The 13,566-nt window shown below is 32.5% G+C and overlaps 1 protein-coding gene across 1 annotated transcript; it reads left to right on the forward strand.

Moving 5' to 3' along the window:
- The first annotated feature begins 2,074 nt into the window (after positions 1 to 2,074).
- Positions 2,075 to 2,605, forward strand: LOC143571240 (wound-induced protein 1-like). Its single transcript, XM_077056724.1, has one exon. The coding sequence runs from the start codon at positions 2,085 to 2,087 to the stop codon at positions 2,562 to 2,564; it is 480 nt and encodes a 159-aa protein (XP_076912839.1). The 5' UTR covers positions 2,075 to 2,084; the 3' UTR covers positions 2,565 to 2,605.
- The last annotated feature ends 10,961 nt before the right edge of the window (positions 2,606 to 13,566 follow it).

Raw genomic sequence — 13,566 nt, forward strand, 5'->3', positions numbered from 1 at the left:
AGCATTGTTTTAGCAATTGGTGGGTGTCCCTAGAAAATCCGTTTATTTATCTTCTTTCTTTTTTCGTAATTAATTTACTAAGTTCTTTAGGACTCTTAATTTTATCAAGCTTTTGATTTTATTTTTATTTTTTAAAAATATATATTATTATAAGCTAACAGACATAAAGTATATATATACATACTATAATCCTCTGCTATAAGTTTCTGGTTTCACCACTGCTTAATATATTGGGGCCCAAACCACTTTTTACCAATATACTTCGTTACTTGCTAGGTCTTAATTACGGACCTTTTTATTTCAGCTTGAACGAGATATTTAATTATAACATCAAGGATTCAAGCTTGCAAGCTTGCATAGGCATAAGGATGTTGATCACATAATTCATTTTTCCAATAACAACCCTATGTGAATTCAAGTGTACGCGAATGCCTAGTGTTATTTGTTTTCAACCACATCTACTCTTATCGCTAGTCATATCATCTATAATATGAGTAAAATCATGCATTAGTAGTAAATTTTATTTGTGGAAATACCTTACTAAACTTCATTTTTCGGTTTTCTTGCTTAAACCTTTGTGTAATATGACTTCAACTTCTTGTCTAATGAGAGTAACATGTGTAACATAGCTTACAAGTTACATATAACTAATGAAGCCAACTTGTATGCATCTTTATTGGTATAATGTGTGAAGTATAAGTTCACTCGTTATGTTGGCATTGCGCCATGTGCACTTTGGCTACTTTCTCCTATTTTCATCATAATTATCATGTTTTAGGCGTGTTTACCCCATTTCCATCAAAATACAAAAGAAGCTCTTTTAAAACAATAACTAAGATGCCTAATTGTGTATTTAAACACATAAAGCATGTGCAACAGTTAATCACCTCCCCTTGACAATAAGTTCTATAATTGGTTTTTATTTATTAGGCCTAGTTTTTCGTCTCTCTTCTAGCAAGATTGAACAATGATGCTTAACGTTTTCTCGTTTTCAGTCATAATGTCTATTGTATCGACAGTTAATGTAGAAGAGGTCTATTAAGATCATTACGCGATCTAGTTGCCTACATCTTTAATTCTTCTTCACAATACTAAATAAAATTTGGCTAGAAGAGGTGTTAAGTTTAAATATTGTATGTGATGTCAACTTTATCTAGAAATCATGTGTGTGTAACTATGTTATGGACTTGTCTTATAACATGAATAGAAAATTGGAGAAGAAAGAGCTAATAGAAAGACTGAGTTAGTAGGGAACACAAATGGTGACACTTCTTTGGCCAAACTTACATGAAATAAATGTTTTAAATAAGAAAAATTAACTTTGATATAGATGAATTTATTTTCAACATTCAGAATGACTAGAGTGGAGATAACATATATACGCCTCTCGTATCATTAATATTGTGTGCTTAATTTGGCCACGAGTAACTCACAAATTTGGATATGGTTGGCTGAATGGAAACCGGGAAGTCATCAATCATTTATTCCCCTCAAGCACGATTAACTGTGAATTAATTTCTTCCCTAATTCAGAACCATTGTCCCTAAAACATGCTAGTAATACTTGAAATGAGACATTCCATGTCAACCAATATTTGTCATATGGATAGAACATCATGCGATATTTGCCTAAGGTATCATACTTAATCTGTTAACCTTTTGGATGACAAAATGTTTTCGTTAATAGTTATTTAACGTTATCGTTTTCTTGCGATTAGATCTTTTAGACTGTATTTTTCAGATAATAACAAATATATAATTTTAATCTTCAACTTCTTAGCATGCAAAGTTCTTCCTTATTTTTCTCTGCTAATTTTTTGTTCTTATTTCCTAGAAGCAACGTTAAAATTATCCATATAGTGAGACCATTTTAGGAAATTATATAAAAGGTTAGTTAAATATATATGTGCACCAAGCTGTGCAACAAAAATATTGTGCACAAAGCCAGGATCAAAAATATTAAAAAGACATATTAAATACCCTTGAAAGGTAGGCCCGTAATCCACTCTCCAAACTTCTATAAAATCCTATACTACCTTACACTAATATTACACTATCAACTTATTTATAAACCTCTAGCCAAAAATGGAAGAAATCAATACCAATGAACATGAAATAATAGAAATCAAAAACCAAGCCATAGTTCATGCTCTTTACAACACATTAGCCACCGGAGACACTAAAAACGTCTCCGAAATATTAGCCACCGACTTGGAGTGGTGGTTTCACGGCCCTCTTAAGTGCCACCACATGATGCGCATGCTGACCGGTGAAGCCTTACACACCGAGTTCAAGTTCGAGCCTCAAAGTATAACAGCCATTGGTGACGAGATAGTGATTGCTGAGGGCTATGAAGGTGCACACGTGTACTGGGTCCACGTGTGGACCCTAAAAGATGGGTTGATCACCCAATTTAGGGAGTATTTTAACACGTGGTTGATGGTTAAGGAGTTGAAAACCAGACCGCTTAACCGTTGGGTGGGAAAGAACTGCTTCACCGTGTGGCGGAGCCAGCCTCGAGATCTTTTCAGGCGGTCGTTGCCGGGGCTAATGCTTGCTATTTAATAATATTGGTGCCTGAGTACTAAAAGATGTCACAAAGTGATAATGTGAAAAAAGTACATCTAGTTCATCTACTTCATGTTCAAATCTAATTAATGTATGAAGTGCATGAGACAAACATGCAATAGGCACATGTTAAAATTAATTATATGTGAAAAATCTAAAATTAATGTGTAGATTAATTTCCACAAAATTCGAATTGTTTGTTGTTAATTAATATGATAAAGATGTTTCACAAACCTCCATAAATGTTTTGAAATTTATATTAAAGTGTGTATGTGTGTTTTCTTATCATTTTTTTTTAATTTCAAATAATGATGGGTTTCCAGTATTCTTTTAGGGTGAAATGGAGATGATCGGGTGAATCAATGGCTCGTTAGTGATCCAAATTGGTCGTTCAAAATAATAATAATAATAATAATAATAATAATAATAATAATAATAATAATAGTAATAATAAAAGGATTGGAACGAAAGGCCAGTTGATGGGCATTCTTTAATTAAGCTGTAATGAATATATAATTAGATTTTTAATTTTAAAAACTTGTTTGAAAATATAAGGGACTCATGAAATTTGGTCTAGTGTATTAAGGATTATAATAATCACTATGAAACAAAAAATGATCCATGTAAAATAATTATATGAATGCTAATACAATGTAATTAATTACTCATGAGATGAAGTACGAGTTAGAGCATCCTCTATGTGTCAATGTACGTGCAGCACAACTCATTTGAGTGATATATGTACATGTATGATTGCATGATGTATGTATACGTGTCTACTACATGATGATAATAATAATAATAATAATAATAATAATAATAATAATAATAATAACAACTTGTACAATATGTTGATGTTAATATATGGACACTCAAAGCTATACATCCAGTTATTGTTCAAAATCCTCCAACTCACTCATATTTTGTTCAAGATTCGTCACTGTTTTTATTTAAGCAAATTTAGAAAAACTTAATCCGACATAAATAGTTTTAGGAATTGTAAACATGTTTCACCTAAATTTAAACTTATGTTACATGGAAACATAAAACAAATCGTCACAAATATGTCATCTTCTATAACTCAACCATGCTTGCTTACAAAAAATACAAATTAATATAAAATAAAAGTGTATTTAAATAATAAAATATTCATTAACAGCGAGATAATAGCCTAAAACAGGGAATAATCCATTTAGGAAACAAGGGAAAGTAATTCGATGTAATTGGAAGAATTTATAATTCGAAAAAGTGTAAGTTTGGACTTTCTTGTCTTTTCTAATTTCTGGTTTTTAGCAAAAATACGATAGGAAAAAAATTAAACACTTCGCTTTCTTACTGTTTACAAAATAGGAAATATAAGGCAGGAAGTTTTGTTTTACTTTTTAGTCAAAACTAGGAAAATTGTCTTTATTAATATATGTTAAATATTGAAAGGTAGGTATCATGAAAATAATGTGTCCGTCAAAAATAGTAAACTTTGAAGCAGGGCCAGCTCAATGTATTTGGAGGCCTATAATTAGCACATATAATGTCCAACTAGAGGCCTAAAGAGTTGGTTTGATTTAACTGTCATAGAAGCTGGGTCGGCCTCAAAGATTGTTAAAACTAGTAATTTTTGTGGTAAACAATATGAAAATGTGTTTGCGCTTGTTTGATTTGATGCAAACTATGGGACTCGAACCTCTAAGTGCGGCTTTCCTTTGTTTCTTTCGAGTAGTCAAACTATGAGTGTATTAGCTCCAAGTTTGACTCTAGGTGCTTAAACCAACGGAGCAGCTCATGAGTTTGGGATTGTATCGTTAATAGGTTAAGTCAAGGTAAGTTTAAACGAGTCCAAAAGGAGCTTGCTTGATTAGGTTTTATATGTTTTTTTATAATGGCTAACTCACGCCCTCATTAACTCTGCTCCTAAATCTACCTATACTATTAAAGAAATACAATTTTTCTATATACCATTCAATTAGACCCTCCACGTGTACAAATTTTCACCCACCTTACTTTTAAAATGTTTGTGCCTTACCAACTTAACTATGATAAATTGATGTTAGTTTTTTTTTTTTTTTTTAATTGGTATAGATTCACAACCTTCCATTTTAATTTCTTTTATAATACAAATACAAATTATTCTTACTAAGATATGTTATAATTATGTATATTGTTACATTTAGCCTTTTTATTTTATTTTTTTAATTACCCGTGTATTACACGAACTCTATCATAATCTAAACTATTGTAACTCTGTAAGACTGTAACCAAAATGATAGTTTATGGAATTAATGTTAGAAAACCCAAAATCTTTATCATGGTTAAAACTTAAAATAGGAGTCAGCCATTTGGGCCTTCCGTCGAATTAATCGGGCCTTTAGAAACAAAATCAATGAAAGTCCAAAATGGAGAACAAAATTCTAATTCTCTTTGACTAGCTTCACCATTGGTTAATGTTTGTTTTGAACACCAAACAAGTGTTACTTTGAGAGACTGTATTTTAATTTTTAATAAGACCTTTTCTAATTCATTCATTAATACGGCGAGTTTGGACTAACTATGTAGCGTTATTGGTGCCACATAAGCATGTTAATGCCGCAAACACCATCTCACTCCAAACAAAGGGGGCGTTAGGTTCTTTTTTTTTCTTTTAGGATGGTTTGTTCTTTCTACTTCATTAATGTGTGAGCCCATGAATGGCAATCAAGTGAGGCACACCTCCTAATTTATCAACCAACTTTTTTTTTCTTTTTATAGCCCATGAATGGCAATCAAGTGAGGCACACCTCCTAATTTATCAACCAACTTTTTTTTTCTTTTTTTTTCATCTCTAGTTAGCCTACGACGTACTAGTTAAAAAGTTGGTTAGTTACTACATGACGTTGGCGTAGCACTTCAACTATGGTCTCCCAGTTAGCCCACAACCCATAGGCCATATGTCACAGCCCCGACCCCTATATCCCGGGAGGGGAGCCGTGAACATTGAGTGGTGGTATCGATATTTATTAAAATAATTTGCAGCGGAATATTTCATCAGAACCGTAGTTAGGAAAATTAATCAGAGTTATAAAAACACCATAATTCTTATTTCATAAACTGGGATAAAAAACCATTTTTATACAAACAAAAGTTTTATAAGGACCCTAATTTACAAAACACGTTTCTTTATTCTGGTGACAAGCCACTCATTTAAGCAGGAAGCCCACAGACATCATTCCTTTGTCTCTAACAAGTCACCTAAAACATGTTTAAAAATATTTTATCAGCAGGAAATACTGGTGAGTACATTCATTTATAAATGACACATTTTACAGTTACAGCATTAAGATGTTTTTACATCTGCGTGCTTACAAATTACCGAAAGGTACTTGTCATTCGACCGTATCTGTGACTGTGGTCATATTACTTATTGGCTAACACTTGTCCAATAAGTAACGTGTGATAGCCCAGTAGGCAAGCCTTGTATACAAAACCCCACAATACCAGTAGTAACCATCCCGTAAGTCTACAAAGACTTAATCACTGTAATGTAGTTTAAATCCTTTGAAAACATTTAAACTATCCATCATGAGTTTGATGGTTTTGGAAAAGCATCATGACAGTGTTGGAAAATCAATTGTCTCACGCAAATGTGAGTTATGCAAAAATTTCGAATGTCTCACCTTGCAAGTTTATATTTAACAAGCCTTCTGGTGTTAAGCACCTAGATTAAACACAATGTAGTATATTTCTATTTGTATAAACCCATAATCATAACGATAATCACGAGACATGAAACTTTACACGATAGCACAATGTCATACCTTTGTTTAGGTAGAGCTTTTGGATTTGTGTTATAAAAGTTCCTTTTAATCGGAGAGGTACCGTTACAATTACTTGGTATAATACTAGCCTTATATATAAGAAATACGAGAGAAAGTATGATTTTTGGGACGAGTTTGTGAACTCCATATTGCTGCCCTATTTATGCTTGAATTTGAGCATCTTCGCGTATCGGGAAGTTGCAGTAGGGTTGCCGAGTCAGCCCTAGCTATGCCACATGGCGTGACACGTGTCAGGCTACGTGTCAATGTTGCGTAGCTTTCACGTCACATCAAAGCTCCACATTGCGCTCATCGCACTTCGCCGGAGCCCGTGCGCGTGCGCGTCGGGTGTTTCGCACCCTCCGCTAGGACTACTAGGTGTGATTTGGCACATAAGAATATTATCATGTGAACTCTCTTCCTTATAAAGATTTTACAAGTTTTGTAATCTAGCGATGTGGGACAAGAGTTAGAAATCCTATTTATACCATGGTGGAAGCCTTCCATTTTCTTCCCTCCACCAATGTGGGATGGAATTTTCCTTTACATTTTCCATTCTTCATTTTACTTCTCTTTTCTTTCTCATTTCTTCATTTCTTTCTTTGATTAGTTTATTCTTTATTATGGTTTGTTATACGATAGCCTAAGATATAAATTGTTTTAAGTCGGTACCAAAAGGGATCTATTAGTGCTACTAAAGAAAATACACATCAAATACTATTAAGGGCAAGAATGACATCAGAGTAAATTTAGGTAACACTATTTTTATAAGCCCGTAAATGAACCTATGTTCACGCGTCCGACGAGAAGTTTGCTTATGTTAATTTATTAACAAACGTACGTAGATGAATATAAAAATATTCAGTTAGTTAAACGAATGAACATGAGCACGTGTTTTGTTCTCTTTCATTTACGTAAGCAAATTTTTATGCTTGTTGATCCATGTTTGTCAGCTTACGTTCTTTTACGTATTTAAACATATATATAGCAATACTAATATGTTGATATGCGTTAACCCATCACCCAAGAGCGGGCTCATTTCCTTCGTTCACTTACATTGACTTAAGGTTGTTCATTTATGTTCATCTAGAGTACAAACAAACAAACAAACATAATTAAGAGGAACACTAGTTTTTTAATGAGCAGACATGAACGAGTAGTCGAGTACATCCGTTCTTTAAAGGTTCGTGTTTGTTCATCTATTCCGTTTAAGCAAAACAAACATACATGAATAACCCAACACATTTTCGTTCGGTTCATGTAGATGCCTATTATATATTTTAACATTTATTCAATGAAATATTTGTAGAATAATTCTTTTAACATTTGTCACTTAAAAAGTGTGGGTCCCACTCCTTCACACTTGGGCTCTCCTATAAAATCCACCCCAACATTCCTTCATATACTCAATTCCCATTTCCTTGTAAAAGAAATGGAAGAATTCAACAAAAATGAACAAGAATTAAATAACCAGGCAACCATCAATGCTCTATACAAGTTGTTGGCCGCCGGAGATACCAAACTGGCATCCGGTCTATTAGCCAACGACCTCGAGTGGTGGTTCCATGGTCCGCAACTTGCCACCACATGATGAGGATGCTAACCGGGGAGGCACGACACAATGAGTTCAAATTTGAACCTCGCAGTGTTACAACCCAAGATGATAACATAGTTATCGTCGAGGGTTATGAAGGTGCAAACGTGTACTGGATACACATTTGGGTACTGAAAGATGGGTTGATAACCCGGTTTAGGGAGTATTTCAACACGTGGCTAACGGTAAAGAAGTTGAGAGTGAGGCCTGATGGGTGGGTGACCGTGTGGAGGAGCCAACCTCGAGATCTTTTTAGGCGATCGTTGCCGGGGCTCATGCTTGCCATTTGATGAAGGGCACAATGACGTTTTAGTAAAATGTGAATGAGAACATTCTCATGAATCAAAATTGTTACTTTCATTAAATATTAAATTTTACTAGTATGTAGTGTCATGCTAGGGTGAAACCATACTCATATGAATGGAATAAAATAAATTTTTAAATGCTTGTATGATAAATGGAATATGAATCTTTATTAGCATTTATTGATATTTTCTTTAAAGTAGAAGATAACAGTAAAAAAATTTGCTTATTAAGTTACCTGGGTAGAGACGTGTATTATTTGTGTAGAGTACGGACAAAAATTTGTTGTTATTTTTTTTTAAGTTAATCACAAATTATAATAACTAACATTCCTATGTGTTTTGTTAAGTCACTAAATTTGAAAACATTTAACATTTTTTTTAGAAATTCATAACGCTAACACCTAATGAGAGTGATTTTTATAGAACATGTATAAAACTTGATTATTAATATTAATACATATATTTTTTTTACCTAACTGCAACCTCAAAAAATAAACACACACACACAAAACGATATCGTTTTTCAAACATTTTAGCACTAAATTTATATGAACATGTTAGTAATTTTTGTTGGTGCACATATAAAAAAGGAATTCATTTTAGAAAATATATAACTAAATAAGCAACCATAACATGTACACTCTTTAAGAATTGGTTTTCTATGTTATATATGGTTTTCTATTACAATAAGAATTGTGATTTGTGAACTAAAATTCTTTATGGAAGAAAACTTCATTTACTAAAAAACAAGTAAATTTATCGTTAAATACAATGTGCAATGTTCGGTCTATTCTAGGATAAAGAGAAGTATCTGTAATACTTTTACTAAAATAAGAGTAACCAAGTTCAAATTAATGAAAATATGTATACAGATATTACATTCATTTCATTTTAGGTAAATGGGATTGTTTAACCTAACTCAAAACCCTTTTTTTTCATATATATTTTTTATATAAGCGAATACAGGAAAACGCACACATAAATCAAAGTAACGTATACGGTATACGGTATATGTACCCGCTATTTTATCTTTGACGCTTTTTAGTTTTTACATTAAATCAGTCACATACATTAAAGATTATATTATATGAATACGGTTTGTGAATGTTTGGTGTTGTTGAAGAAAATGAGTGTCTTTAATGAAAGTTTATAATCTAATGTGAAGATAATGTGAATTTGATTTTTTTTTTTCATTATTAAAACTCTTCAACCATAGGAAATAGGCTAGTGATGGACTTGGGTTATCTTAATAACCTTGATGGGTCACCCTGCTAAGGCCCAAGTATTTGATTTTTGTGGCAATGTTTGGGGTTGGGGTGCAAACTTCGTAACCGCAAAACTGCAAAAGTGCATAGCTTGAGTCTTCACACCCTACAAGTCTACAATTAGAGGTGCATAAATTAGGTTTTTTTAATACCCGGTTTCGGGTTTGGGTATGATCAGGTACTGGTAATACCTATATTGGGTTCGGGTCTAGATATTGTCTCTAAAAACCATACCTATGCACCAGGTTCGGTATAGAACCGGGTATCCTAAAACCGAGTATTTGAATACCATATTATCGGGTATTGAGAAAACCCTATTTTTGGGGTTTTTCGGTATTTTTCAAGTATAGATATGGTTTTTTAAGGGGCTGCACTTTTTAGGGTATTTTTCTGGTATTTTACTGGTATTTATAAGGCGATTACAGGTATAAATCGGTTATTTGAAAAACCTAGTTTCGATATTGGAAAAACCCGGTTTCGGACTTCTGGGTATGGAACTGGTTTCATTTTCGGATTTTACCGGCTACAAATAGGGTCGGTTCCGGGTACGAGTTTTGATACTGAAATGCATTCCCATACCCAAACTGTATCCTACGGATAGGATCAGGTACGAGCTCGGGTAGTAATCCGGGGTTTTTTTCTTCACCACTACCTACAATAGTACAATCTACAAGACTACAAGATTATATGAATATATGATAAGTAGTATTTGAACTAATATTCCATCTTCACAAGATACCTAGCTAATCCGTTAACCAACTCAATGTAACCTACAATTGTTTTGTTGGTTAAAGAAATATATTTAATTTGTTACAATAACCATCCCAGCCTATTATTGTAAAATAACTCATGATTAAACTAGTTGTACAAGTAGACAAAACCACGGATCTCATATTTTTATTTTTTGTTTATTTGTTAATTTTTGTTTTTCGTTTGATAATGATATATAGTGCTTGCTTTTCTCTTTAGAATTGGAACTTGGTTTCCTATAAATATATATTAGATATTATCCATGTTGTTGATAAAACATATATATTTTCTAATAATTCATTTGGATTAAAGGTACCGACTCATTTTTCCATTACGTAGAAGATGTTAGACCACTTTCTTATTTCATGACTTCAATATCTTCTAGTGTCGGGTAAAAGTAAAAAAGAAAGGTCACAGGATTGATTATATTTATTATAAAAGTATGGATTTTTTAATTAATTATTTCTTTTTGCTCATGTTTGTTGTAATAAGTCACACATTTTAAAGTTACATTTTACAACTATTATGGACGTTTTAATAGGTAGCAATTGGATGATTGAATGTGTTTTTTAAATAAGTTACTTAGCTAAATTAAAGGGATAATTATCTTAAAAATCATGTGTAATAAGTTTGTAAAGTTGATATTATACCTAATAAACGTTAGATAATTATGGTTTAACTATTTGGCATAAATGTATATATGAACAACATTTGGAAATAGCCGAACAAGCAGAAAGCCTGTAAGCATGATCCACTAAGAATTTACTTGAAAAGATGATACACTGTGACATTTATTGGTGTTGGTGTAAAATGTTGGTTTTGCTTTAATGCTTTTATTAGAAGTTATTTTACACACCTTTTTGACTTTTGATACATTGGCAAAAGTCCATTATCGCCACGGTTGTAGAGACCGCTAGTGACCCGATCCATGACTAATTCCAAGAAAAACCCACCGTCTCCCCTCACTCGCACATAACAGTTACTATAAACAAGATTCAAACCCACAACTTCTCATAAAGAAAGCCATGAGACAATGGATCAATTGCCTTCGGTTGTTTCGATTAGGAAATAATTTGAGCATCTTGAGTACACCTAGAATACAATTAAGACAAACTTGTGACTATTAATTCTGATTAAGTACTACCACTGATTATGCTATAAAGTAACAAACATCTATTATTATTATTATTATTATTATTATTATTATTATTAGCAGTAGTAGGTTCAAATAAGAAGTTTGATTTTTCTAAGAAGGCTAGGAAAGAGAGTATTTTAGTCTAACACTTAAATATCAAAACCCACTTACATTAATTTCAAAAACCCACTTACATATTTACTCTTTACAACCACCACCACTCCACCGCCCACCGCCACCACAACCGTCACCCACCGCCATCACCTCGCCGGAAAAGTCCGGAAAAACACAATGGAAAACACTATGAAAAACACAATGAAAAAAAAACACAATAAAAAACACAATTGTATGACATAATGTAAAAAAATACAATGAAAAAAAAACACAATAAAAAATACTATTGTATAACACAATTCGGTAAAACACAATTTGTAAAAAACCCATTAATTTTTTTTAAGTTTTATATTACAATATGGTATTCATATAAAAGATAAAAAGACACTCGTTATTATGGTGAATTTGTTTTTCAATAAAAACGTCGTAAAAAAAAGTTATGAACGTTTTAAAATGATGGGAGAATTTGGCATGTGCCTTGCATGTGGAGAGAGAAAGTCAACAAATGTGTTATTCCTTTTATGCCCATTACCTTGTGTTCACACTTGATTTCCCTCTAAACTAACCATGTTTCGTCCCTTTCTTCTTTTACAACGAAAAAGCCACATTGGCAAATGAAAATTCGAACTTCTTTATTCACAAAAAGATTTTCTTCGGCGGGTGAGGACGCATAACTTTTTGATCCGGGTACACATGGATTCTAGTGATGATTATTAACGGGTTCACATCAAACATGACATTTTCATGTCTTTTAAAGAGGGTCGGACTAATTACGTTACTTTTATGTTTTATTATTATAAATAAGAGAATATCACGCAAATCGTTATATAAATAGGTTGATTATTTATATTATATAAATAATATTGTTTACTTATAAAAAAAGTATAATGATTATATGTCTTTTTGTTATATTATTTGAAGATGCATAGAAAAGTTACATTTAGAAGTGGTGCCATTAATTAACCGCACTTAGGGTTACTTGATTGAACATGAGAAGTATATTTTCATACAAAAATGTTGGAACAAAAAATATGGTAAACAAAAGTAAAATAATATTTAGTGGGTCATGAAATCCCCTAATGCGAGCCCTAATTTATGGATTGTTTTGTACTTTTGTAATTCGTCGACACCTTTGAGATAACATATATAGAACATAATAATGATAAGCATCGTATCAAAAGATAACATCCTAAGTCTAAAAAGCCATCCATTAAGGATATTGCGGGTCGTCATCCTAGCTAGCTAAACCTAGTGCGTAAACCTTTTCGATTAGTAGTAACGATCCTTATCGGCGTTATCTTGGAACCACATAACCATTCAAATTCTCACACCATTTATTCAAGTTCTTTCAAACAAAAGCTTGGCTTTGTTTGTCTTCTTGACCTTGATGTCCATATATATTTGATTCAAAATTTCATTGTTTTTAGTGACATGTGAGAAGGTAATGAATTCAAAATCTCAACTTAGGGTAAGGGATAGAGTCATAGAGAATGATCTCATGGTTTATGGCTATTTTTATCGCACATCAATTACGAAAGATATCTAACTAATTTGACTTAAATGCATAAAGAAATCGTTGTAAGGTTTCAATAGTACTAGTCCTTTGGTTAATTCCTCCAAATTCCTAACATGCATTATACTTAGGCTTAGTGTTGTGGTTTAACTAGCAAAGGCTAGTTAAAGTATCACGTCAACACCATGTTACCGCTATGTAGATGGTGGGCTTTAACTAGCTCACCCTTTAACAAATGCGTTATAAGTTAACTAGATTTTTATAAATGATAATGAAAAGTTGTTAATATATGATTTTTGTAGCATGTACGATATGACAAGTACCTCTTGGACTATGCTTTATCATCAATAATTGAATACACCTTATTTTACAGATATTATATAGTTTGTAAAACAAACAGTTATGCTTTCAATCATAAATGAGTTCGTCGGGTGAAGGAATCCCATGGCCAGCTTTCTAATCTCTCACTTCTCTAATATTTTCATTAAAAGTACTTAAAGTAGATAGAAATACATATAAATTTAATTTAAAACCA

The sequence above is a fragment of the Bidens hawaiensis genome, unplaced genomic scaffold, assembly GCF_021521415.1.
Source record: "Bidens hawaiensis isolate Kalapana, Puna unplaced genomic scaffold, B.hawaiensis_p1.1 tig00025239_1, whole genome shotgun sequence".
In the NCBI taxonomy this organism is placed as follows: domain Eukaryota; kingdom Viridiplantae; phylum Streptophyta; class Magnoliopsida; order Asterales; family Asteraceae; genus Bidens; species Bidens hawaiensis.